The sequence below is a fragment of the Euphorbia lathyris genome, chromosome 1 (genome assembly GCF_963576675.1).
Source record: "Euphorbia lathyris chromosome 1, ddEupLath1.1, whole genome shotgun sequence".
Classification (NCBI taxonomy): Eukaryota; Viridiplantae; Streptophyta; class Magnoliopsida; order Malpighiales; family Euphorbiaceae; genus Euphorbia; species Euphorbia lathyris.
This window is the reverse complement of record NC_088910.1, coordinates 53,622,935-53,650,700: the sequence shown is the minus strand read 5'-3', so window position 1 is coordinate 53,650,700 and position 27,766 is coordinate 53,622,935. Positions and strand designations below refer to the sequence as shown.

Sequence of the window (27,766 nt, the reverse complement as noted above, 5' to 3'; positions counted from 1 at the left end):
TATTTATTTTGGCACTTCTATTAAAGCCTTTCAATTTGAGAAGGGCGATGAATTTATCAAATTAATTGACTTTTTCTACTCATATGGCATTTCACATAGAATTTCCTGTCCTTGTACTCCTGAACCAAATGGTACTGCTAAAAGGCAACGCCTCCACATATATGTAAAATTTCACATATATAGGTTAACATGGTTTAGCACTTCTTACTCGTGCACAACTTCCACATATATAGTTGAACATGGTTTAGCCTTTTCAATCTGTAGGTTAAAGCAGTATTAGCACATTCACCAATTTAAATCTGTAGGTTAAATCAGTATTTGCACATTCACCTATTTAAAATGTTGACCTTTGCATCCTAACTCTGTTATTGATAACAAAAACTATTGTGGCTTTAACACTTCCTATACAGTTTGCAAACAGCTATTTGCTCATTTCCTTCTAAAGTGTACATTAAGAACAAAATAGCTTTGGAGGCTCTCTAATGAGCAAGAATGGCGTTTTGACTACAATTGAAGCTACCATTCAGAAACATATATATACATGGAAAGAGAAAAAGCAAAAGCAAGACAGTGGCCATCAATCATATTAGTCTGATAGAAGCTTCTTTTATGTAAGCAATGGCTTCATCTTCTGAGAGCTGCCCTCCTTCCACCAGGCCTTTTACCAAGACATTAGCATATTCTTTAGATGGAGCACACAGAGGAAGCTTCCCTGTTATAAAGCCTTCAACATTCGAAAGAGGGCAGCTAAATAATTACAGAAAAAACAAAACAGGTTAGGCAGAAGAAGAGCACAAGAAAAAAAGAGACGAGGAAATACAGTGTTATCGTTGCGTACGTCATTGTCAGAATTGGAATATCTTGTTCCTGTCCCAAGTAAACTACATTATGGTACCATCCCCTCTGCATCAAAACAAAATATCACATGTTCAAATGCTTGAAATGATTAGCAATAGATCAGTAGAATGGACTGGACCATTCATACCTTAAAAACCTCCAGAGAGATAGACCCTTGGCTTGAGATGGAATCCAGAGCAGCCAAGTCGAAGACTGGGGCATTCATGTCATAATTTGAAACATTTTCCTGAAGCAAAACATCATTGAACTGCTCTAGCCTGTTTAAGGGGGAGAAAGAAAAGGAAGCAAAGAGTTTGGAGAATAGTATTTGAAAAAATAATTTATAAAGTGCGATTAAATAGTGTCTCGATGTGTCCAGAAACTTCTTTTGCTAAAGTCATGGAACCTACGTGATTCTGTACAAGCACAGGTAAGTTTTCTCATGAATGCTACTTTCAGGATGAAGGAAAGCAACACCCCCAAGACCCCATGTACGTGTAAATTCTCGACCAAAAAATAATCTGTGAGGCAAAACTTTCCATAAGGTCTCCTTTGGAGGGGTTCTATCCATTGAACCAGCGCAAGGTTTCTGCATACCATCTACCTGAAATCCATTTACAAGTATCAAACATAAGTTCCAATAAGCATTGGAACATGCTATGAGAGAAACACAATATTGGCTGCATACTGCATGTATGAGGGTGAGGGCCAGGTGACAAATGATATTTGCTAAAGCAGTTCAAATTTAAATGCTAAGAGCACCTCCAAGAGACTACTTTATTAGGCTCTAAGTTAAATTTTGAGGAGTTTATGGCAAAATCCAACTTCAAAAGCCTCTTAGCTCCTCCTCAAATCACTAAAATCTTCCTTTCCTCTTTATTATTGAGGAACCTCTCTCCCCTTCCTATTACAGTAAAACCTCTATATAGGAATACTCTATATAGGAATAACCTCTACTTTGTCATAAAAAAAAACTCCGTCCCAACTTGGGCCAGTTATAAATAGGAATAACCTCCCAAACGTTATTTGTTATACACTTTTCAAGTCCCACCTTTAGAAACTATGCCTCTATATAGTAATAATTATATATATATGGCCTAATACACAAATAACCCCTGAACTTGTCCAAATGTTGCAACTGCCCCCCTCAACTTTCAATTGTAACAACTTACCCCTTAAACTTGTCCAATTGTAAAACATAACCCCAAATTGGGAATTTTTTTACCCCGTATTTGAAGCAACCGTAAAAAAAATTTCCCGGATTCGTATCACGCCAAAGATCTGATTATCATACTCCACGAGCGTTGTAGATTTTGTATTTCACGTGTTTCTTCAATTGCAGTCCATGTCAGCCATTTGGGGTTGTGTTTTACAATTGGACAAGTTTAAGGGGTAAGTTGTTACAATTAGACAAGTTTGAGGGGTAAATTGTTACAATTGAAAGTTGGAGGGGGCAGTTGCAACATTTGGACAAGTTCAGAGGGTTATTTGTGTATTAGGCCTATATATATATATATATATATATTACGAATTCAAACTAAATGATAAAATATTAAAAAAACTATTGAAATTATCTATGAGTTGGAAACACAAACTACAACTTGAAATTATAAATATTTAGTATTCTCATTGATGTTTACATTTTTTCCATAAAACTCTTTCAATTATCTATATATAGAAAACCTAAACTCTAAATTGAAATCTTAAATATTTAATTTGTTCCATTAATGTCTATTGTTATACATTATATATAAACCATGCATGCCTATGATAAAAAATTTAAAAGTTTATGTGTTGAGAAATTTTATTATACCAAACTCTATTTAGTAATAACCTCCCAATTGTTATACAAATAGGCCGGTCCCAAGTGTATTCTTATATAGAGGTTTTACTGTATTGAGGAGTCTCTTTCCTCTCACTATTGGTAAATATAACAATAGAGAATCATTTTAGCAATAAATAAATAAGAAATGAGTATTATTGGAGATGACATGTAGTTTAATGTCTTCAGTGGCTAAGAGCCAAGTTGTTTATATTATTTTTAGAGGAACTAAGGGCCTTTTAGAGATGTTCTAAGATAAAAATCAGTATCTTCTGTTAAAATTTATAAAAAGCCAAAAAAAAAAAAAAAACCTACTACCTATTAGACAGTGTAATTGGTCTCATATAATGAGATAAACGGAACCGTTTCACTAATATGATCAGAGCTGTTCACCACTATTATTATAATTTGCCTTCAATTTGTAGTGAAAGGTTTATTAATAGCCTAATACATCACCAGCTCCCTGAACTTGTCCACAATAGTAGATTAGCTCTTTAAACTTTGCAAGTGTTTCACCAGCTCCTTAAACTTGATTATTCCGTATCACCAACTCCCTGAACTTGTCCATAAAAGTATATTAGCTCCCTAAACTTTATAAATGTCTCAGCAACTCCCTAAACTTGCTTATTCGGTAACAACTAAATACAAAATCATAATGCTAACTCTCAATCCTCATTCATTTGATCTCTCAGACCTGTAACATTAACTCTTATAATAGGTTGAAAAATAGGAGAAAAGAAAAAATTACTACTCGAATAGATGAAGATGTATTTTTAGAATTTAGGTTTAATAGGTTTCTGTATTTACTTGTTATAGAATAAGCAAGTTCAGGGAGTTGGTGAGACACTTGTAAAGTTCAAGGAGCTAATCTACTTTTGTGGACAAGTTCAGGGAGTTCGTGATGCGAAATAATCAAGTTTAAGGAGCTATTGGGACACTTGTAAAGTTTAGGGAGCCAATCTACTATTATGGACAAGTTCAGGGAGCTGGTGATGTATTAGGCCTTTATTAATCGTCTTAGTAACCAGAAATAATAATAATAATAATAATAATTGAGAATAAGAAAGAAAGAGAGAGAGATCCTAGATTGGTCATACATGTTAGAATGCGATGTAATGCTGCCATTAAGCATAACATATTAGAATCTAGAAATGATATTTGATCAAGTATATTACCTGACCACCTTCAATATAGCAAAGAAATCTTGATTTCCACATATTTGACCCAAATGTAGCATACCAAATGTCCACCTTTGAAAGCTCTGATCTCCAGGTAATGGATTTTCCTTCCACTTGATCTGCGTTCACCGTGTAGTCATAAGCATGAAGCAAGATTGAAGTGTATTTGTAATTCAATCTCTTTCATTACCATTACTATCTTCAACTTTCAGCTTTGAAAGAGGTTCGATAATCCCCTCAATAACTGCCTCCAGATTTTCTGACACTGCATTTGGAGTTCTTTCATCCTCGCCTTCAGAATCAGAGCTTGAGATCAAAAGATGCTGGAATGCGAATCTTAAATCTTAGAATTGTATTTACAAAGAAAATGGCATCCGCATCATACATGAAAAACAGAAATACTGTTTTACATAGAGCAAAATGAAAGTAGCTAAGGTAAAATAAAGTTCAGAACTGGTTTCATTCAGAAACTGGATTTACTTGGTCAGCCCAAGCCCAGGACTTAGAAGAGTTCATGAGAGTTTAAGCTGACTATACAACCTATTAGGAAAACTATGAACAAATTATCTGTATAGTGCTTAATGATAAAAAAAAAAGAACAAAAAAAAAACCTTGCTTCTTTTTTCAACTATATATATATTTCATTATTTTGATTTACTTCCAACACTGAACAAATGATGTTATTACTTTTATTGATCAATCACTAGAAAAAAGCATACAAATATTTTTTGAAAAAAAAAGGCAAGTATTTCGGCTTTGTAATTGGCCGAGGAACTGATATAAGAGTTGTGAAACCAATAGGAGAGATAAAGGACCCTATTTTTGGATAAGAAATGCCTATTCATGAAGTGAAAAATCTTCAACCAAGAAAGTACTTAGGAAAATTTTAAAGCCTTTGCAAGGAAGCCGAAGATATAGGAGTCTAGCCATAAGTAGATATGCCTCTGCCTTATAATGTCATTTTGGAAAGGTCTTTGACTCTGTTAGTTTTGCAAATACTCTAAGGCTGCTGCAATAGCAAAAGGCAGCCAAAATGCAGCACATGAAACTCATCTAGCTCATTTTTTCAAAAAAAAAAAAAAGTCCATTAAACACAAAAGCCAATAACATCACCTAGGGCTGTGAGGATACAACCCGTTTAACAAGGTTATGGGCACTCATATTTACATTTCTCCTAGAAAATACAACTGAGACATTGAAAGGTTGTGACAACACAATCGAAAATCAAAGCGTGAAAAAGGGGGGAATAGCCTAAGCTATTAACCTGAAGAGCATGAAATACAATTGGACAATCAATCTCTACCGAGACACTACCCCTACCGTTGTTCAAAAGCCAAGTGAAGCCCTCTTTATGACCTAGACACTCAGGAAAGAGAGGATTAGTAATTCGACACGGAATGCTGCATGACTCGAAAGCTATGAAGCACGGACTCTTCCCCGGGGTCGCCATGGCCGTGTCGGACTCGCCGGACTCGGGGAATCGCCGGGGACACGGCGGTGACATGGGACACGGATGGGACTCGGCAGGGACACAGATGGGACTCGGCAGTGACACGGTAGGGACACGGTAGGGACTCGGCGGGACACGGCCGGGACTCGGCGGGACACGGTGGGGACTCGGCGGGGACTCGGCTAATGGTGAAAATATGTACAAGTTTAGGGTTTTTTTTAAATCTTTTAAAACCTATGGTTCAATTACAAAATTTGACAAAAAAAAACCTAAACTACATCTAATTCTCACCTGTGTATCGCGATTATAAACGCTTAGAGCTTCTTTCTCTTCCTTCTTCGATTTGTTTTGTGATTTAGCAAGTTTTTTTTATATATTTTATATCTAATATATATAGAATTAATTATATAGAATTTGCCGTGTCCCGCCGCACCCGTGTCTCATATTTTCTAAAAATGCCGTTTGTCGTGTCCGCACCCGTGTCCGCATCCGTGTCGGTGCTTCATAGCTCGAAAGCAAAGAGCCGTCGTGTTAAAACACAACCAGAAGTGGTGAAACCTTAAGCACTGAAAACCACTGCATCTATGCTACATTTAAGCTGAGAAACAGGCACCGGTGTCCAAGAGGAAACTAAAGAAGAAGTGCATGAAGGACCATCAGCATTATTAGGTAGACCAGGTGCGAAATCAATGTGGACAGCAGCAGATGAAGATTGCAAAGGAGATGAAATTCGAGATGATAACCACTGTGAAAGGAAATTGGTGGAACCATGTAAGAGCTGCACTGCATTCTTAGATAAATTGGACCAAACCTTGACATTCCTAGCAGATGACAAACTCGAAATCAAAGTCGTAGCTTCTTGTTTACAAGAATATGGGAGAGGCAAGAAGAAACCGTTCCACCATTCATGAATACTCTAATAGTAGCCCAATTGCACACAGAAAAATGGTCAAGCTCCAAACTGAAGTCGTAATTGGGCATTGAGAGAACAGGTTAACTGAATCTTCATGAGCAGGGTTAAACATTGGACAAATTCGAATGTTATCATTTGGGCTCCATGAGAAGTCTGGGCCGGATGCTCCATAACTGTATGTCTGGCTGGATCGTGGCTAGAAGACGGAGGTTGTAGTACATGCGCCTAGGAGAGTCCAGTATGGACAAATCCTTAAAAAAGGTGATGCACGTGGTAGCTTCCTATTGGGACATAGGTCCACCAATAGGAGATGAAATCCTAACCTAATTAGGACTATGAGGGGTCTATAAAAGGAAGGGTAAGAGAGCCTTTAAGGTACGTGCTAAAACCCAAGCCTCCATTACTTCCTTTTTTCTTAAGAAGGTAACTAACTTAGGCATCAAAGTGTCCCCAGTCGAACCATTGACGCATCTCTTGTTTTGTAGGAAGTAATCAGAGAAGGTATAAAATCCAAGTATCCAATCATTGGAAATATCTTCGAAACATCATTGGTGTGGTGAGCGTAGAGCTATGATTTCATCATGACTTCATCAATTCTAGTGACCACAAATATCATAGTTTAGTTTTCTAAATTACTAGGTTGTAATGAAAAAAAAATCAAGTTCAGGTTAGTTGATAACCCATCCAATGTATATCTTTTTAACTTCAATAGTTTTTTAATATAGTTTTCCAACTTCCAAAAAAAAATTGAAGTCCTACTACCGTTGCTTTGTCATGTTTGATCTCACATTATATTTTATCATTTTCATGAACACCAACATGCACAAATCACTAGAATTCAGAGACAGTTCTACAAGTTCAAACTCAACTGAAAAGATAAATTCTATCAAGACCAAATAAATGATGTTAATTTGTTTTTGGACCTTTTGAGATAGTGGATTACCACTATGAAGAACTACATATCTAAAAGATGCGGATGCTAACTGTTATATCATTGTTGGACGGGAGATGAATGTACCATTGGGTTTCCAGGCACAAACAGCTCTCAACTCCTAACACAAAAGTAAGAGCAGTCTATTATTGGAGATTTAACAAATATTCAGCTCAAGTTTTATGACCTATTTTGTAAATTGTCTGTCCATGTTCCTCAATTTTGTCTGCATCTTCATTTCTTCTTTTTGGTGGTTACACTCTAATGTTGTATTTTAGTATCCTTATAAGGAACTTATGCATCATGTTGTTGCACTGAAGTATTTGTATTCTAATTATCATATCTTTTGTTTGTATATGATAAATCTTTTAATGGTATTGGTTTGCTTTATTATTTTATTTGTCTATTCATGTGTAAAGTAAATCTAATGTATCTTTTCAGGGTTGGTTAAGTGCGTTAGGGGTGCCAACCTAGTTGGGATGTCTAACCTCTTAATCGCGTCCCAATCTTTCATTAAAAAAAAAAAATCTAATGTATCTTTTAGCATGTTCATATACCGTTAATATCTTTTACAATGTTCACATAGTCTAATACACTGCCATATATAGTAAGTGTCTAATCAGTTTTGCAAATGTTAGTTTAAATTTTAAAAATACACGGAAATTATGTTTTATAATCTAATTTTCTAAAAAATTTGCATGTTTGCAAAATTATGTCCAGTTTTACGGTTTACTAAAATTATATATACGATTGATAGAAATTGAATATGGTTTTCATCAAGCTGTCGTTATTGTAGTTAAAATCAAAATATTATGATAGGAGAACAATATTGACACAAATTATTAGATATGAAATGAGTATTGACATTCATAGATCGACATTCATCTGTATAAGGTTTTTAATGTAGTTCATTTAATTTATTACTTTTGTCTTTATATTATTAAGAACATTGATAAAATGTGGTATGGAGTTTGCAAAAAAATCAGATGTAAAAATGGCAAAAATCGGATGTGCAGTTAATAAATATTAACTGATACAACTAATTAGCTCTATTGGTCATATTTGGTTTTTGAGATAATTATCGTAGGGGAATAACAGTCATAGTTTAGTTTTCTAAATTACTAGGTTGTAATGAAAAAAAATCAAGTTCAGGTTAGTTGATAACGCATCTAATGTATATCTTTTTAACTTTAATAGTTTTTTAATATAGTTTTCCAACTTCCAAAAAAAAAAATTGAAGTCCTACTACCGTTGCTTTGTCATGTTTGATATCACATTGTATTTTATCATTTTCATGAACACCAACATGCACAAATCACTAGAATTCAGAGACAGTTCTACAAGTTCAAACTCAACTGAAAAGATAAATTCTATCAAGACCAAATAAATGATGTTAATTTGTTTTTGGATCTTTTGAGATAGTGGATTACCACTATGAAGAACTACATATCTAAAAGATGCGGATGCTAACTGTTATATCATTGTTGGACGGGAGATGAATGTACCATTGGGTTTCCAGGCACAAACAACTCTCAACTCCTAACACAAAAGTAAGAGCAGTCTATTATTGGAGATTTAACAAATATTCAGCTCAAGTTTTATGACCTATTTTGAAAATTGTCTGTCCATGTTCCTCAATTTTGTCTGTATCTTCATTTCTTCTTTTTGGTGGTTACACTCTAATGTTGTATTTTAGTATCCTTATAAGGAACTTATGCATCATGTTGTTGCACTGAAGTATTTGTATTCTAATTATCATATCTTTTGTTTGTATATGATAAATCTTTTAATGGTATTGGTTTGCTTTATTATTTTATTTGTCTATTCATGTGTAAAGTAAATCTAATGTATCTTTTAGCATGTTCATATACCGTTAATATCTTTTACAATGTTCATATAGTCTAATACACTGCCATATATAGTAAGTGTCTAATCAGTTTTGCAAATGTTAGTTTATATTTTAAAAATACAAGGAAATTATGTTTTATAATCTAATTTTCTAAAAAATTTGCATGTTTGCAAAATTATGTCCAGTTTTACGGTTTACTAAAATTATATATACGATTGATAGAAATTGAATATGGTTTTCATCAAGCTGTCGTTATTGTAGTTAAAATCAAAATATTATGATAGGAGAACAATATTGACACAAATTATTAGATATGAAATGAGTATTGACATTCATAGATCGACATTCATCTGTATAAGGTTTTTTATATAGTTCATTTAATTTATTACTTTTGTCTTTATATTATTAAGAACATTGATAAAATGTGGTATGGAGTTTGCAAAAAAATCAGATGTAAAAATGGCAAAAATCGGATGTGCAGTTAATAAATATTAACTGATACAACTAATTAGCTCTATTGATCATATTTGGTTTTTGAGATAATTATCGTAGGGGAATAACAGTCATAGTTTAGTTTTCTAAATTACTAGGTTGTAATGAAAAAAAATCAAGTTGAGGTTAGTTGATAACCCATCCAATATCTTTTTAACTTCAATAGTTTTTTAATATAGTTTTCCAACTTCCAAAAAAAAAATTGAAGTCCTACTACCGCTGCTTTGTCATGTTTGATCTCACATTGTATTTTATCATTTTCATGAACACCAACATGCACAAATCACTAGAATTCAGAGAGAGCTCTACAAGTTCAAACTCAACTGAAAAGATAAATTCTATCAAGACCAAATAAATGAATCAAATCAGGTAACAGGATCTGAAAACGCACGTTCAAATAAAAAAAATACTGTTTAAAATAAATTTTTTTTAATATAATTTATTATTTTCATTGATCTTTTAATAAAAATAGTAGAAAATTATTCTAGGTGCTCAATTTTTTTTATTTGTTCATTTACAGTTATGAAATATCTCGCTTTTCTCATGCTGATCGTCATAAAATTCAAGTGGATGCATTGTATAAAAAGGTACTATTTTATATCTATATATTTTTCTTTAAAAAGATGATGCTTTTTTTTTTTTGGTTCGTAAGTGTATCCACCGCTGACAGCAGTGGCTATTCACTTTCGCAGATGGTTTGCACCTCTATGGGTTAATTTGTTATATTTCATTGAATGAACAAAGTTTCGTATTATTTATTTTTATTTTTATGTTCTAACTCATTAATTAATTTATAATATTATTTTAAAGTTACAATTTTCATAAGTTAAAATGTTGATTTATTTTTATTTTTTCCCGAAGCGTAGCGAGGGTATCTCCTAGTTATATTTTAAAAAGAAATTAGTCATTTTAAAATAATTAAAAATAAATATTAAACCGAATAATATGATAAAAGAAAAAAAAAATGGTCAAAATTATTTTTACAAAAAAGTAAAAATAAATAAGTACAATGATCAAAAGTGAAATTAGAAAGTGAAATTAGTTTAGAGTTAAAAAGGTATAAATAAATAAGTATAAAGATCAAAACGAAAAGTAAAATTTGGTCAAAAACAGCAAGTTAAGTGTTGACAAAAAAGACCAAGATACTAGAATTGCAGGAGACTTGTGCTGGTTTCTTGAGTCGCACTGAAGAAGGAGCTCCTCTCCTTTAAGTCTCTTACTCTTCTTCCCTGCCTTCGATTTTTACGTCTCTTCTTATTCTTTTCTACTTAGATCAACGGTTCAGATTTAAGTTTACTAAATAGCACAAGTGGTTGAGATTAATCAACCTTTTATTTTAATGAGTGCAGTAAAAAAATTTAAAACCTAATCAGTAATCAAAACGCAAAACGCAGAAGAGGCGCGCCTTTAACAACTATAGGTACCACTCAATGTCTTTGTTCTCTAGGTTGAATTCTTGATTTGTTGTGATCTTCATATTGGTCGACATCGGCCATATTCGAATCTTTCTTGTAAAAAAACGGACTTAGGCCCTGTTCTTTTTTACTTAATTTCAGCATAAGAAAGTTCAGTTTAGTTCAGCAGCATTCAGTTCAGTTAATTTAATTTCAGTAATTATCATTATTTATTATAATTATAAATATTTATATATAATTTATAATTTAGTATTATTTATATATAATTCATCATTATTTATTATAATTATAACTACTTATATTCAATTTATTATTATTATTATTATTTATAATTTAATATTATTTATATTTATGATTATTTGTTATAATTATAAGTATTTATATAAAATTTATAATTTAGTATTATTTATATATATTTCATCATTATTTATAAATAATGTATTACTATTTATTATAATTTTTTATATAATTCATCATTATTTATTATAATTATAATTACTTATATATAATTTATAATTTATTTTATATATATATATAATTTTTTATTTTTTATTATAATTATAATTTTTTATATATAATTTATCATTATTTATTGTAATTATAATTATTTATATATAAAATATATCATTATATATAATTTATTGTAATTATAATTATTTGGTACTGTCAAGTTAAGTTAAGTTAAGTAGCATTCAGTTCAGTTAAGTTAATTTCAGTTAAGTTAATTTAATTTAATTTCAGTCAAAAAGAACAGGGTCTTGCACTCCAAGGAAATAGAAATGATGTTTTATGCATTATCTAAGAGCTTGAACATGCATTCTTTCAGAGGTATCTAACTAGCTTGTAAGGAATTTCAACCTACAAATTTCATAAGTCTATGTGTCTGTATCTACCGCCTATAACAAACATTCCATGAGTCATGTGATGAAGACATGAACATATATGTTTATAAAGGAAAAGAAGTGCCGCATAGAAGAGGACTTACTCTAGTTTTACTAGTAAGCTCCAAGGGCAATTCATCAGTGAGAACAGGCCAGTAATCACTTAATTTCTTGCGGACCTATGAGATAGAGAGTACAGAACATGCATTCTTTCAGAGGTATCTAACTAGCTTCTAAGGAATTTCAACCTACAAATTTCATAAGTCTATGTGTCTGTATCTACCGCCTATAACAAACATTCCATGAGTCATGTGATGAAGACATGAACATATATGTTTATAAAGGAAAAGAAGTGCCGCATAGAAGAGGACTTACTCTAGTTTTACTAGTAAGCTCCAAGGGCAATTCATCAGTGAGAACAGGCCAGTAATCACTTAATTTCTTGCGGACCTATGAGATAGAGAGTACAGAACTTAGCAAAAGAAATTATCATGATAATATATTGCTTATCATTAATTAAGTAATGCAAAAATGCCAACCAAAAAAGCAGTATTCATACAAAGGGAAAAGTGAATAAGCCGGAGGAAGTAATAAAAAATGTCTACTACCTCTTTTATCACACGCCATGTGGACTCATATGGATAGGCCGAAGATCCATCAATTTGAATAGGCCTACTACCTTCAAGCAAAACTTGCATGCAAGCAAGGAATGAATTTGCTATAGATTCAAGATTGTAGCCTCCTTCCAACGCCAATACAACCTTTCCATTGGCAAGATCCATCAACTGCAAGAAATAGTAATAGTTAATAATAGTAATAGTAATAATAATTACTATGCGAGAAATGTGAAAAATGTGGAAACAGGATGGTAAGTTTTCCTTGACCAACTACAGAGGGCAATTTTACAAGAAAGAGGAATAACAACTTGAGAAATGTGAACTCTCAAATTATGCTCGTCATTCAAGTTGCAAGATGAACACCTGCTTGTTTATTGTACAAAACAAACAACTTTCTATCCTGCAGTTAAGGCAACAACATGAAAATATTGTAGAATACTAAGAAAAAACTGAACGCTTACCTTTTGCAACAGCAATGAATATCCACAAGGAGTAAGACAACAACCACCAAGCGGATCATTAACAGCTGTATCAGGAATTGCAACGTACATTGAATTAATGAAAAACAAGGGCATTTATCACATATGATGAAGAGAGTATTTACAAGATAGAACCTGCATCATATCCTGCAGACACTATAACCATGTCAGGATCAAATTTCTTAGCAACAGGGATCAAGATATGGTCCCAAACAGCAAGATAGTCAGAATCTGCACATCCTCCATTTTCCCAAGGAACATTTATGTTATATCCTGCCCCTGGCCCTTCTCCAATCATTGTATAATGGCCATCATCGTTACCAGGGTAAAAGCTCCCAAAATCATGCCTGCATAGTATTACAGTTCTTGCAATCATTATAAATAGATAGCATCATATATTTAAATTTGACAAAGCACTAAGCAAGAAGAACTTTGAACTCAAATGTCACATAGACGCTGAATTAAGTAGAAGGACCTAATTAGTAATTTTACTTTTGTTAGTTAATTCTGTTATGTGAGCATTGCTCTGTTATTGTTATTGCTTTCCCTAAAAAGGCTCGCTTAGGAGCTGTGCGTGTAGCAGGGTAGGACAAGGAAGTTGTTAGCCAGCTGTCCTTTAGTGGTCCTGCTTTTGTAACCGTTGTTGTCTTATTCTCTATTTGAAGAGAGTATCTGTACTAGCTGCTTGTGCAATGAATTATGAAAACATTCTCCTCCTAAATCTCTCTTCTTTCTTCCTCACCTCACCTCTATTTTTTTCTACCTATTCTAATTCTGGAATTCTTCTGTCAGAACTTTCCTTAAATTTGGTATCAGAGATAGTTTTTCCTCCCGCTCTCTTTACCTTATATGGTAAGCAAGGTCGCTGAGAGAACTCAAGCTTCGAAAAGAGCACAAGCCATGGAAGCACTCGAGCAATCAAGGCAATGAATGCCAAGATCCAGGAGCAAAATGAAATTACAGCTATGAACATGGAGGTGATTAAAAACCAGCTCAATGATGTGTAATCTGTACAGCAGCAGAGGTTTGATTCTATTCTTAAGGAACAATCCAAATCCCAATTCTCCATTGAGGAGGTTATCAAAAACTTATCTAGCCTAACCCAGATCGTTAAAAACAACTCTAAACCATCCCAAATTTCTCCTTCATCTTTCACCAAGGATAAGGGTAGTTCATCCTTGTTTGGCCAGCATGACAAGGAAATCTTACAGACTCCGGGGGCATTTCTGAGTTCTGAGATCCCTGAAAGGGCACCTTATTTCAATAAGATGCTGCCTAAGTGCAACCTGCCTCCATTTGAGGGTACAGAAGTTGAGATGCGAGAAGTATTTTCAATTGTTAGAAGTAGCGGAAGGAAGAAAGTTGGATCTAGTGGATTTATTTCTGCAGGGAAAGGCTGGGAAATGGTTCAAGAATTGGATCAAAAGCCAAGTTGTGGTTAACTAGGAGATTTTCGTTGAGGAAGTCACAAAACGATTCCAGGAAGTGGAAACCATAGATGGTCGAGCAGTTTTCCTGGTTGCAGCAAATGACTACTGTCCTAGATTATCAAGATCAGTTCAAAGAGCTTAAGCCAAAATGGAGAAGGTTCAACCCTTTAACTCTGAACAGTTTTATGTTTCAAGTTTCGTAGCTGGCCTGAAAGCTGAATTAAGATCTTTTATACGCTCCCATGAGCCTAGTAACATATACTCAGCCATTAAACGAGCTAAGTATCAAGAGGCACACCTCAAAGAAGTAATGGAGGTAATGAAACCCAAATCAACCTACAAACCAAACACTACATCCTAACCATGGCAACCAACACCCATTTCGACTTATAAACCACCATATCAACCTCACCCAAAAACCTTCACAATCTGAACACTTAACCTATAACCAACCCTTCAAAAGAGTACATGGAGCTTGCTGTAAGTGTGGGGATAGATATGTTCCAGGACAACAATGTGCTCCTAAGAAGTTCAACATGATAGCGCTGGAGACGTAATTCCAGAAGTTGGAGAAACCTCGTGTGGAAGACGGAATAGAACCTGTGGTTGAAGGAAGTACTTGACAGGAGAAACATCAGCAGCACCCATAGCTTTTGGATGCTTTTGGATGCCAATTTAGTAGAGAGACTTCTTTTGGTTCAAATCCATCCAGTTGTAGCAGATGGCAGCAGATGGCAGGTAGCTATTAGTGAATACCAGATGTGAAGAGTGTCAATGCACAATGCAAGGGGAGAAATTCAACTTTCCATTACGGACTTTGGCATTAAGGGCCTATGACATAATTTTGGGCGCTGATTGAATGAGGCAACATACACCGGTCACATTTTATTTCGAATTCAATAGACTTCGCATTCATAAAGGCAAGAGAGAGATTGCACTTAAGGGAATAGCAGAAGGATCTAAGTTAAAAGAGCACGACTCTATCCATTAACCAAATGGTCTCCAAAGGATGGAAGGGAGTGACATCAATGTTATTCCTAATGGATGTAACACCAGTTAACAAGGCAGCAAATGCAGTGAGTCATCTTCCTAAGTATCACCCTTATGCCAACCCTTAATTGCTGAATATCATACTATATTTCTTCCACCTACTAAATTATCCCCTCATAGATCCCATGACACTCAATTCCCCTTAAAAATGTCACTGACCTCAATATTAGGCCCCAACGATATTCACATCAGCAAAAAAAAAAAAAAATGAAATAGAAAACCTAGTTGCAGAAATGTTAGACTCGGGAGTTATCAACCCAGTCAAAGCACTTATGCCTCCTTTGTTTTAGTAGTTAAGAAGTGTAATGTATGTAATTGTAAATATATATTAGTTTAGGGACCCATTAGCATATTAGTTCGGGGACCTATTAGCATCTATACCTATTTGTGTATAAATGCTATTGTTCTATTCTCAAACTACATGGTATCAGAGTCTGCCCTACTGTGCAGCGTTTTTCTTTGGTATTTGCCCTATTGTGCAAACTGATTTAGGGTTCCACCTACTTCCGATTTTCGTTTTTCCGACCATCAACTAGTCTCACCCTCTGAAGCACGGGCACGCCATAGACCCAACGTATCGCGTGTCGGATACGTATCTGATACGGAAACGGCCGGAAACGCCTAGGACACGGTGTCGGGGTCGTTTCCGTAATATCGGAAAGTTGGACACGCGTATCAGTGAAGGATACGCGTGTCCCAGAAAAAAAAAACAAGCGATTCTTCAAATGTGAAAAAACAGCCGTTCAACTTCAACCATCGATCGTCGTTATTCCAAATAGATTTGGAGAGCCAGAAACTCCAAAGGACAGGGGAATTAATGCCAGAAACTCCTAATTAATACAAAAACTTTCAAACTTCTCCATCCATCTATATAAATAGGGCTGATAACAATCTTTCACAATTCATTCACATTCGTTTATATGTATTTATTTAGTTATATTACAAAAAATCATATATAAAAATATATTTTTAATATTTATAAATGTGCCCCAATATTTTTAATATTTACACGTGTCCCCCACGTATCTGTGTCCTGTGTTTTATAGAAATGACGTTTTCCGTATCCGTGTCCGTGTCGGATACCGTATCCGTATCCGGGCAACATAGGTCTCACCGCCCGGCCCAGCCTTCTACCCACCCTCAGACCGGCCTTCTCGCGGTGGTCCGACAACATTCCAACTGGCGAGTGCACCACATGCGCCATCTTCTTCCGACGATCATCTCCACACGCCAGCGCGTCCGACCACCTTCGACCACCGCTTCGACTTCGACCACCACCATTGGCTTCGTCTCCCTCCAATCGGCCGCCCTGTCAACTTTGTTTCGTGTTCCAGCGACTTTTGTTTTCTCACCTTGTGGAGGTTGGTCCGACAGCATTCTGACCGGCGAGTGCACCGCACGCGCCACCTTCTTCCGGCGATCACCTCCACACGCCGGCGCGTCCGGTCACCTTCGACCCCCGCTTCGACTTCGACCACTACTGTTGGCTTCGTCTCCTTCCAATCGGCCGCCCTGTCAACTTTGTTTCGTGTTCCAGTGACTGTTGTTTTCTCACCTTGTGGAGGTTGGTCCCTGTTTGTGTTTCTTTTTTGCTGAAACTTGTTGGGTTGTGTTTTTCTTTGCTAAAATCGCTCAGGAAAAGGATAAGAAGGTTGAATCTAGCAAAATTGTGGTTAGAAGCATTATGGCGGTTTCCCCTAAGATTACTGATCATAAACTGACGGGTTCCAACTATTTAGACTGATCTAAAACAATTAAGATTTATTTGCGTAGCATCAGAAAGACCCGTCATTTGACTGATAATCCGAAGACAGATGATGAGGATTGGATGGCAGATGATGCCTGTTTATTTTTGGGTATCAAGAACTCTATTGATACGTCTATTGTTGGATTGGTTCGTCATTGTGAGTATGTCAAACTTATGGACTACTTGCAAAATCTGTATGCTGGGAAGGATAATTTGTCTCGCTTATACAATACGTATAAGTCTTTATATACTACTGATCATCAAGGTCACTCTGCTCAGGATTAGTATATGCAGTTGAGGGAAATTTTTCAGCAGTTGAATAAATTGCTGCATTTGAGTACTGATATAAGAGTGTTGCAAGCTCAAAGGGAACAAATGTTTGTTCTTCACTATCTGTGTGGACTTGGTTCTTATTTTGAGGGTGTTACTTCTCAAATTCTCTCTAGTGCCACCATTCCTAATGTTGAAGAAGCTCTTAGCCGTGTTTTGCGAAGTGGACTGGTTCTGTCATCCACTCTTGTTGCTCCTGCTTCCAGTGCTCTAGTCAGTCACAAGCCTTCATTTGACCGCTCTTATAAGGGTCCGACTAAGGGTGGTACTCAGGACACCAGATATCCAACTGAAGGGAACAGAGTCTTTGAGTGTTATTACTGTCATGAGCAAGGTCATACCAAGCGTACTTGTCCGCTCCTTAAGGCAAATGGGCAACACAGGCACCGGGTCTGCTCGGGTTGTCACTAGTGATGCTACATCCTTTGGGCCGACCTACACCCTTACTGTAGATGAATATGCTAAGTATCAAGAATCATTAGCTCCCCGACATTCTGCTTCACCTATCACTGCTATTGTTGATTCAGGTAATTCTAATAAGTCCCTCATTTCTTCGTCTTCAAAGTGGGTCATTGATTCTGGTGCGACAGACCATATGACAGGTAATTCTAAATTGTTCACTTCTCATAATAAAACTTTTCCTTCACATGTCGCGGTGGCTGATGGTACATATTCCTCTGTTGGTTCTGGCGCTATTAACCCAACTTCTTCCCTTTCCCTCTTCTTTGTTCTTAATGTGCCTAGATTTACATTCAATTTAATTTCTGTGAGTCAACTTACCCGTTCATTTAATTGTTCTATCTCATTTTTCCCTAATCATTGCTTATTTCAAGATCTTATGACAAAGCAGATTATTGGTAGTGGACGGGAATCTGGCAGTCTCTACATCTAGGATACAACTGTTAGAAGACCGGTTGCCCTCTCTAGTGTATCCACACCTTTTGATGAACATTGTCGGTTGGGACATCCTTCTCTACCACTGTTGAAGAAATTATGTCATCAGTTTCAGAATTTGTCTAGTTTAGATTGTCAGTTTACAAAACATCACCGTTTGTCTTCCCCTCCCCAAGTCAATAAATGCAATGTTATCAGGCTCGGACCGGACCGGCCGGTCCGACCGGTCGAACCAGGAACCGACGAGGAAGCCGGTCCGAGCCTATGCGGTTTTCTGAATATGCAAAAAACCGGCGAGACCCGGGATCGGACCGGGACCCGACGGTCCGGCCGGGAACCGGTATGACCCCGGGTCTGTAACAACCAAGAGAAAAATTGTTGGGCGAGATGATTTTTTTGGCTGGGCGGGATATGTTCTGTTGGGGCGGGATGAATTTGAATTTTGGGCTGGGCTGTTTTTTTAGGTGGTATGAATGAAAAAAATTGTTTGTTTTATGCAATGAATTAAGAGGAAAAAATTTAGCAAAAGGAGGGTGGGCTAAGAGAGCTCATTTCGGTGCGGCATTCGCGTCGCCCATGTCGTGCGGGTGCGCCCCTAACCCGATGGTGGAACGACTGCACCCCCCCTGCGCGTGAGAGAGTCTTTTCTCTTAGTAATTACTTAAAGGCTTGTGAAGACCATTTACTTATAAACTAGTTAGCATTCTTATTTCTTTCCTATGTGGGATAATAATGCTTAGTTTATTATAAAGCATTTCAAGTAGTTCACTTAAGCGTTAATTTCTCATTCATCACTTATCCGTTTTGAATTTATAATATACCGTTAAAAAGATCGCATATCATAGAATACATTTATATATTTCAAGTTATTCTAAATTCTATTTATCCGTTATATATTTAAGTCTCAAGTTGACAAAAAATAACAAATCAAAAGTTGTTTATAATTTGTTTTGGATATATATAATTTACAAAAATAATTTTAAATTAATTATATATATTTAATATATATATAAATATTATTTAGGTCTAAACCATATGCAACCCCCTAAACTTGTCAATTTTGGTCATTTTGCCCCCTAAACTTACGGGACAACCTATTTGCCCCCTTATTGAGATTTGGAGATGTTTGGGAGAAAGAGGAATCGAATGGTTGACGACGTTCTTCAACAAAATTTGGAGAAACAATAAGATGCCATCAGAATGGAGGAAAAGTACCTTAATCCCTTTGTATAAGAACAAAGGCGATGTCCAAGATTGTGCCAACTATCGGGGAATCAAATTAATGAGTCACACTATGAAACTTTGGGAGCGAGTGATTGAACAAAGGCTAAGGAGGACGGTGAAGATCTCGGAAAACCAGTTTGGCTTTATGCCGGGAAGATCAACTATGGAAGCCATCCATCTAATGAGACAATTAATGGAGCACTATCGAAATAAGAAGAAAGACTTGCATATGGTTTTCATTGACTTGGAGAAAGCATATGATAAGGTACCAAGGGAAGTACTTTGGTGGGCCTTGATAAGGAAAGGCATTTCGCGGAAATATATTGACATCATAAAGGACATGTATGAGGGAGTATGCACGAGTGTACGTACTAGTGTTGGGAAAACTGAAGAGTTTCCTATTACGATTGGAGTGCATCAAGGTTCCGCACTAAGCCCATTTCTTTTTGCCATCGTTATGGATGAACTAACAAGTTCACTTCAAGATGGTATACCATGGTGCATGCTGTTTGCAGATGATATTATGTTGGTTGATGAGACGAAAGAAGGAGTGGAGATGAAGTTGGAACTATGGAGGCAAACTCTAGAATCTAGAGGCTTTAAGTTGAGTCGAAGTAAGACAGAATATTTGGAGTGTAAGTTTAGCGGCCGTAGGAGTAGGGAGGCAGGGACAATCACCCTAGATGGGAGAGTTGTTCAGGCCTCGGATTGCTTCCGGTATTTAGGATCTATTATCCAAACGGATGGAGAAGTAGATGGAGATGTTGCCCATAGGATTAAAGCTGGTTGGTCGAAGTGGAAGAGTGCTACGGGTTTCCTTTGTGATCCCGGCATGCCTAATAGATTGAAGGGAAAATTCTACCGGACGGCAATTAGACCAGCATTGTTATATGGTACGGAGTGTTGGGCAGTGAAACACTGCCACATCCATAAGATGGCGGTGGCGGAGATGCGTATGTTGAGATGGATGTGTGGTCACACGAGAAAGGACCGGGTGCGTAATGAAATAATTAGGACAAAAGTAGGGGTCACATCTATTGAGAATAAAATGAGAGAAAACCGACTAAGGTGGTTTGGCCATGTGAGACGTAGAGCGCTTGATGCGCCGGTTAGGAGAACCGAAGAGTGGCAAAGGGATGTAGTGGTGAGGGGTAGGGGAAGACCTAAGCAAACTTGGAGGAAGGTGATCGAGAGTGATATGAGTTTACTGGGAATTGAGGAAAATATGGTAGTGGATAGGACGGAGTGGAGGGAGCGAATCTGTGTCGCTGACACGACTTGATTTTCACGGTTTTATATGATGGTTCATGTTAGCCGACCCCGAATCATTTCGGGACTAAGGCTTTGTTGTTGTTGTTGTTGTTGTATTAGCAACCCCCTATTTTCATTATAACGGAAACAAAATGAAATTTCAACATTAGTACAAGTGTTCATGGAAGTATTGAAACTAGTCTGCATATATATAACCTCATTTGGAGCTTGTTTTAGTAGTGCATAACCATATATGCAATTTTTACAAGAGAACTTGTGTATTGTCTATACTAACCTGATTTGCAGCTTATTTTAGTAGTGCACAACCCTTTTTTATTATGACCTTGGTGCTTGCAATGAAAAATGTCATAATTGTTTCCGTTATAATGAAAATAGGGGGTTGCTAATACCACTTTTAAATAGTTGAAGGGGTAAATGGGTCGTCCCGTAAGTTCAGGGGGCAAAATGACTAAAAGTGACAAGTTCATGGGGCTGCGTATGGTTTAGGCCTATTATTTATTTATTTATTACGTCATCCGGTTCGACCAATCCGGTCCGACCAAGTGACCCGTGACTCAGTCACCAATCCGGTTTGATGTCCGGTCCGGTTCTGATAACATTGATAAAATGTAACTTTTCCATTTGAATTAGTTCATTCTGATGTTTGGGGTCCTTGTTCGGTTGTGTCGAAACCGGGTTTCAGATATTTTGTTACTTTTGTGGATGATTATTCTCGAATTACTTGGTTATATTTAATGAAAAGTCGTTCTGAATTATTTACTCATTTTACTACTTTTCGTGTTGAGATTAAAACACAATTTAACGTTTCGGTTCATATAATCCGAAGTGACAATGCTAAAGAATATTTTTCTGGACAATTTCAGTCTTTCATGATCCAGAATGGTATCCTTCATCAATCTTCCTGTGTTGATACACCATCCCAAAATGGTATTGCTGAACGCAAGAATCGTCATCTTCTTGAAACTAACAGAGCTCTTCTGTTTCAATCACGTGTTCCTAAACATTTTTGGGCTAATGTTGTCTCTAGAGCATGTTTTCTGATCAATCGCATGTCTTCTTCCGTGTTACAAGGTGAGACTCCGAATGATACTCTCTTTCCTCATAAACCCATATTTCCAGTGTCACCTCGTATTTTTGGGTATACTTGCTTTGTTAGGGATGTTCGTCCACAAGTCACTTAACTTGACCCCAAAGCCCTTAAATGTGCCTTCCTTGGATACTCCCGTGTTCAAAAAGGGTATCGTTGTTTTTCTCTTTCTCTTGATAAATATCTTATGTCTTCTGATGTCACGTTTATGGAACATCTTCGTTCTTTCCCATGTCTTCTTATATCTCCATAGGCGATACTGATATTGATGATGTGTTGGTCTATCAAGTTCACCAGGTCTTGGATCCATGTCCCTCTAAGCCACCTATTACTCAGGTATATTCGCGACGTGAGAGACCTCCTGATTCTGATACAGTACCAATTTCTGCTTCGCCTTCAGATATTTTACAGTGACTAGACCAGATATTGCATATTCTGTTAGTGTTGTTAGCCAGTTTATGTCATCTCCCGCTGTTGATAATTGGACTGCACTGGAACAGATCTTATGCTACTTAAAGGGAACTCCTGGCCGAGGCTTACTTTACAAGAATTATGGCATACCCAAATTGAGTGTTTCTCCTATGCAGATTGGGCAGGAGACAAAGATGATAGGAGATCCACTACCGGTTATTGTGTCTTTGTTGGAGGTAATTTAATTTCTTGGAAAAGCAAGAAGCAACATGTTGTTACTCGCTCCAGTGCCGAATCTGAATATCGAGCGATGTCTCAATCAGTGTGTGAGATTTATGTGGATTCGTCATCTCCTCTCCGAACTCATTTTCGACATCACCATTTCGGCAAAGTTAAGGTGTGATAATCAAGCAGCTCTTCATATTGCTTTTAATCTTGTGTTCCATGAACGTACTAAGCACATTGAAGTAGACTGTCACTTTGTTCGTGAAAAGCTTGAAGAAAACATCATTGCCACAGCCTACATTGGCACCAATGAACAGCTTGGGGACATTTTTACCAAAGCCTTAAATGGGATTCGGGTAAATTACATTTGTAACAAGCTGAGCATGTCAAATATCTATGCTCCAGCATGAGAGGGAGTGTAATGTGTGTAATTTTAAATATAAATTAGCTTAGGGACCTATTAGCATATTAGTTCAAGGACCTATTAGCATCTATACCTATTTGTATATAAATATCTATTTTTCTAATAATACATTATTGAGTTTTCTCAAACTACAAGAAGAAAGAAGGAACCTGACGATTTTTTGTTGATTATAGAGAGTTAAACAAAGCTACCATTAAGGATAAATTTCCCATTCTTGTCATTCAAGAATTAATAGATGAACTCCAGGGTGCTAAGGTGTTGTTTAAAATAGACCTTAGGGCTAGATATCTCAAATCAAAATGAACCCCAACGGTAACACAAGACAACATTTCGTACTCATACTTGTCACTATGAGTTTAAGGTTATGCCATTTGGTTTAACAAATACCCCAGCTACCTTTCAATCACTAATGAACTCTATTTTCGATCCATACTTAAGGAAGTTTATACTGGTGTTTTTTTATGACATTTTAATTTATAGTGCCACAGAAGCTGATGAGCACCATCAAGTGTTTGCTAAAGCTTCCAAGAGCAAGACTACAAATCCTATCGAAGTTTCTGCAATGGTTGATTTGCCATCACCAACAACTCTTAAAGGACTCAGAGGATTCTTGGGGCTCACTGAATATTATCGAAGGTTCATAAAGGGATATGGTGAGCTGAATAGACCATTGACCAGCCTTTTTAAAAAAGATGAGTTCTGCTAGTCACAACCGAAAGCTTTCAACAATCTGAAGAGCATCATGACCAAGGCACTAGTATTGGCTCTGCCTAACTTCAAACAACCTTCTGTTTTGGAATGTGATGCAAGTGGAATTGGGATAGGGGCAGTTTTAATGCAAGGAGGAAAGCCACTTTGTTCCTTGTCTAAGAGTGTGAGCCCAAGCAATCAAAGGCTCTTAGCTTATGAGAGAGAGTTATTGGCAATATTGCAAACTTGTACTGCTTGGAGACACTACTTAAAGAACTCTACTTTTGTCATCAAGATTAACCAAGAGAGTATCAAACATCTATTAGAACAGAAGCTTCATACTTATCTACAACACAAAGGAGTGTCTAAACTCTTAGGACTGGACTATGTGATTCAATATAAAAAAGGGGTAGATAATAAAGTCATTGATGCATTATGAAGGCAACAAGAGGAGGTAATTAAATCTTCTACTCAACTTTTTTTGCCATTTCCATGACCATTTCTACATGGATGCATGATATACAACATACATATATTAGCGATGAGATAGCTCAAAACCTTATCCAACAACTTGTGATCCAACCTTCCTCCCACCCTCCTTACTCATTTTGTAATAATCTGTTGAGATATAAAGGCAAATTATACATTGGCAATCAATCAAACCTAAAAAACCAAATTATTGAAGCTTGCCATAGTTCACCTATTGGAGGTCACACAGTAATTGAAGGCACCCTCACTCGTTTGCAGCTACATATCCATTGCCCAAACATACCCCATTCTGTGACCAAGTGGATTGCAGCCTGTGAAACTTACTTGTCAGATATGTAAAGCTGGTCATTCAACCTATCCTGGACTCCTTCAACCACATATTCTAGAGGGTGCTTGGCAAGACATTGCCATGGATTTCATTGAGAAATTGCCTAAATCAAATGGGTTTGACACTTGTGGTGGTGATTGACAAGTTCTAAAAAGGGGTGCATTTGCATTATCTCACCCTTTACGGATTAAATTGTATTCCTAGACAATATTTTTCTTCTACATGGAATTCCAAAACAATTATCTACATGGAAAGAACTTATAAAGCTCCTTGGGACCAAACTGCACTTCACTAGTGCCTATCACCCCAAATTTGATGGCCAATCAGAATGCTTGAATCAATGCCTAAAAATTATTTTCGTCAATCTACAGACTTGGAAGGGAGTGACATCAAGACATCAAGGTTATTCCTAATTCTGGAATTCTTCTGTCAGAACTTAGAACTCAAACCCTCCCTCAAATGAAGAACAACCAAAGCTAGCACAAGTTATATAAATACAAAATCCTTGACAAGTAAAATGATCCATTAATTTGGTGTAAATAAATGCTGAAGTTTTTTAACAAAAACAAAAACAAATCATTCAATGTAATATAATCATGCAGTCTGAGATCATTAATTATGAGACATGCAAGTAGTAAAACTCATACCATACCTATGAACAGAGAAGAACAAAACACGAGGATCCTTCCAGAACTTCTTTTGAGTGCCATTACCATGATGAACATCCCAGTCAACAATCAAAATTTTCCTAATACCTAATTGTGGCTGTACCATAAAAATGAAATAGCAGGTAATCAGGTGACACCTTACTAAAAACTGAAACAAAATCAAATTCAATAAGTCATTTTGCTAAATTTCATATAGAGGGTCTACAAAAATCAACACATAACAACATAGAAACACAAAGTATGCACGTGTATATTGCACATAAGACCACATGCTGAAAGAGATCTTAGTAAAAACAAGCACTCACTCTTTTATCCAATATAAAACTGGTTGCAATAGCCACATTATTGAACAGACAAAAGCCCATCGCCTTATCATGTTCTGCATGGTGCCCAGGAGGCCTAACAATAGCAGCTGCAGAATTCAATTTGCCCCTAGCTACTCTCTCAGCAACCTGATTGAGAAAATGTCCACAATTAGATTTATGAATATGAAACTTAATTTTCAGCAAATTGTTTGCCTTAGTTACAATAACAGTATTCCTGTTATGACGATATTGAAGCCCCCACCAAATTTCCCTTCACCAACTAAATTGAAAAATAACGAAATATCACTACCAGAACCATCATTGATGTGGATCATTTTAATTTAGAATTCATGAGGGCATAAAATCTAAACATGAAATATGATTTATCTTCTACCATTTATACCAAGGAAGATTTAAATTTAAAATTTCATGGCTCCAAAACCCTTCAACTTGAATAATGCATGATCATCGAATACGCTTCAGCCGAGATTACAATTGACTTCCACATTCTTAATATGTTTATGGAAACCCTGTAATCATGAGATCATATACATGCGGAACATCTAAAGGAAAGAAGACAGAAATACTAGACAGTAGGACAAGTGTCTAGAATAATGTGAGTTATGGAGCTTACTAGCCCATTCAAATACCTCTATGACAGTCTATAAAAAAAAATAATAATAATACCTCTATGACAGAACCAGCAGCAATATAAGCAGCCTCTGACGATCCTTGATTAAAGTAAATGGAATTTAATTTTGAAGCATTCCTTCTCTTTGAACTAAATTGTTTGGAGCTTATATTTTTAATGAATTCAATATGTTCCTTGGAGTGAACCAGTTGAAGATATTTATCTTCAGCTGCTTTGGCGTCCAAAACCACACATCTGAAAGAGTAAAAGCATCATCTACTAATTAAAGATAGAATATAAATGAAACCTAAAAAAGAAAAAGCACTTTAAGCACAACCAAGATAACATGTGGGCATTACATCTGCATCACAACAAAAACAATAAGTAAATTAGGTCGCTCAATAATCATATATAAATAAAGAAAAGTAACAAATCAAAGTGAATTGAAGTTTAAAATCCAACTTGATGTGATCACATGAAAAAAAAGTTGAACATATACAGCTAACAAGTTTACTGTCAATAAATGATCTTCTAATTAAAGAGCTCTCAATTAATAATAATTTCAATGTGCAAAAAGCATGTAATTATCTGTATATGTAAATATCAAACCACACAAGATAACTGAGGCAGAAAACGAAAAAGGATAAGCTCCACAGTTCCAGTCTCAAACCTTGAAAGAGTAGTCCAAGAATTAAGGAAAAACCGCAAATTCAATAAATTCCCATTTCAGGACAATGCAGGAAACAGAAAATGTTATAAGGATGGAGAATGGAGATTCTCAATTTTACGACACCAATTCAAAAGAATAAAATGAAAAGCCAGAGACACTGAAGTCTGAAGCAAATACAAAATTCCACTTAACGATGTATAGGAAGAAAACAAAGATGGAAATACAGAACCTCTGAGGAATGTTATGCTCAAGGAGCTTGTTCCAGATTCTTCTAATGCGCTCGGGGTTCTCAGGATGAGAAGCACCATTAGGAGTACGATGTTTGCACATCCTTTCATCGTAGATAATACCGACGCGCGGTTGACTGCTATCACCAGAGTTTGCCTCCTCCATGATTCCGATCTCCAGTTGCAGTGCTGGAGGCAGCGCGAAATTTCAACTTGAGAGTGAGGAAGTAATCCCTATTCGTTCGGAGGCTAATAATTTGCCGGGGGAGAGACGTTCCGTATAACCTGTGACACGTATGCACCCTTTTTTAGTTTCTTTGGTCAAACTTCAGCTTGACTGCTTTGTGGTGGGTATACTGTTAAATAATTAATTAAATAAATAATATAAATTATTCATCATAATTTGAAATAAACATATGTAGTATGATAGAGAGATCTAAATGCTTTCAGCACTAAAGCTTTCTCTCCATTTGAGTGTTCACTTTCCAGCAAAACCAGCAAAAAAAAAAAGGCAAGCAATTCTTCAAAAAAGAAAAAAGAATTAAGCAAAAGAATTGCAACCTGAAATTAATTTGCAAGTGGAAGTCGATGCAAGCAGAAAAAGGAGAAGAGGACGGCGAGGGCTGCACTGCAAGCCGATAAATTTCAGTTGAAATCGCAAGAACAAAAAGGATGAGAGGGCGAAATGAGAAGAGTGCCAAATTAGGATCCTTCGAAATTACTAGGGGCTGCACTTTCCATTTCTTCCATTTTTCTTTTTGGCAGTTTCTGGTCTGATTATTTACTTTCTACCGCTAAAA

The 27,766-nt window shown here is 36.2% G+C and overlaps 1 protein-coding gene across 3 annotated transcripts; it reads right to left on the bottom strand.

Moving 5' to 3' along the window:
- Window positions 1–284: 284 nt before the first annotated feature.
- LOC136233138 (histone deacetylase 5) lies at window positions 285–27,766 on the bottom strand. 3 transcript variants are annotated; one of them, XM_066022733.1, is made up of 16 exons: window positions 27,528–27,766; window positions 26,969–27,322; window positions 26,126–26,324; window positions 25,439–25,585; window positions 25,118–25,230; window positions 13,000–13,211; window positions 12,847–12,911; window positions 12,377–12,553; window positions 12,144–12,218; window positions 11,873–11,947; window positions 4,028–4,160; window positions 3,835–3,956; window positions 1,248–1,441; window positions 986–1,115; window positions 839–903; window positions 285–747 (listed from the first exon to the last, which is right to left on the bottom strand). In XM_066022733.1, exons 2-16 carry the CDS (start codon window positions 27,130–27,132, stop codon window positions 582–584), a joined length of 2,037 nt encoding a protein of 678 aa, XP_065878805.1. In that variant the 5' UTR covers window positions 27,133–27,322; window positions 27,528–27,766; the 3' UTR covers window positions 285–581. The 3 variants fall into 3 exon arrangements, with proteins under 3 accessions (XP_065878805.1, XP_065878797.1, XP_065878815.1); XM_066022725.1 differs by having other exon boundaries at window positions 26,969–27,251; XM_066022743.1 differs by lacking the exon at window positions 12,144–12,218 and having other exon boundaries at window positions 26,969–27,251.

Coding starts and splice junctions, on each gene's coding strand:
- LOC136233138 (XM_066022733.1), bottom strand. CDS start 27,132: ATGGAGGAGGCAAACTCTGGTGATAGCAGTCAACCGCGCGTCGGTATT. Junction 3,957..4,027: donor GAAAGTTGAAGATAGTAATG/GTAATGAAAGAG, acceptor CGGTGAACGCAG/ATCAAGTGGAAGGAAAATCC. Junction 748..838: donor ATTCCAATTCTGACAATGAC/GTACGCAACGAT, acceptor GTAATTATTTAG/CTGCCCTCTTTCGAATGTTG.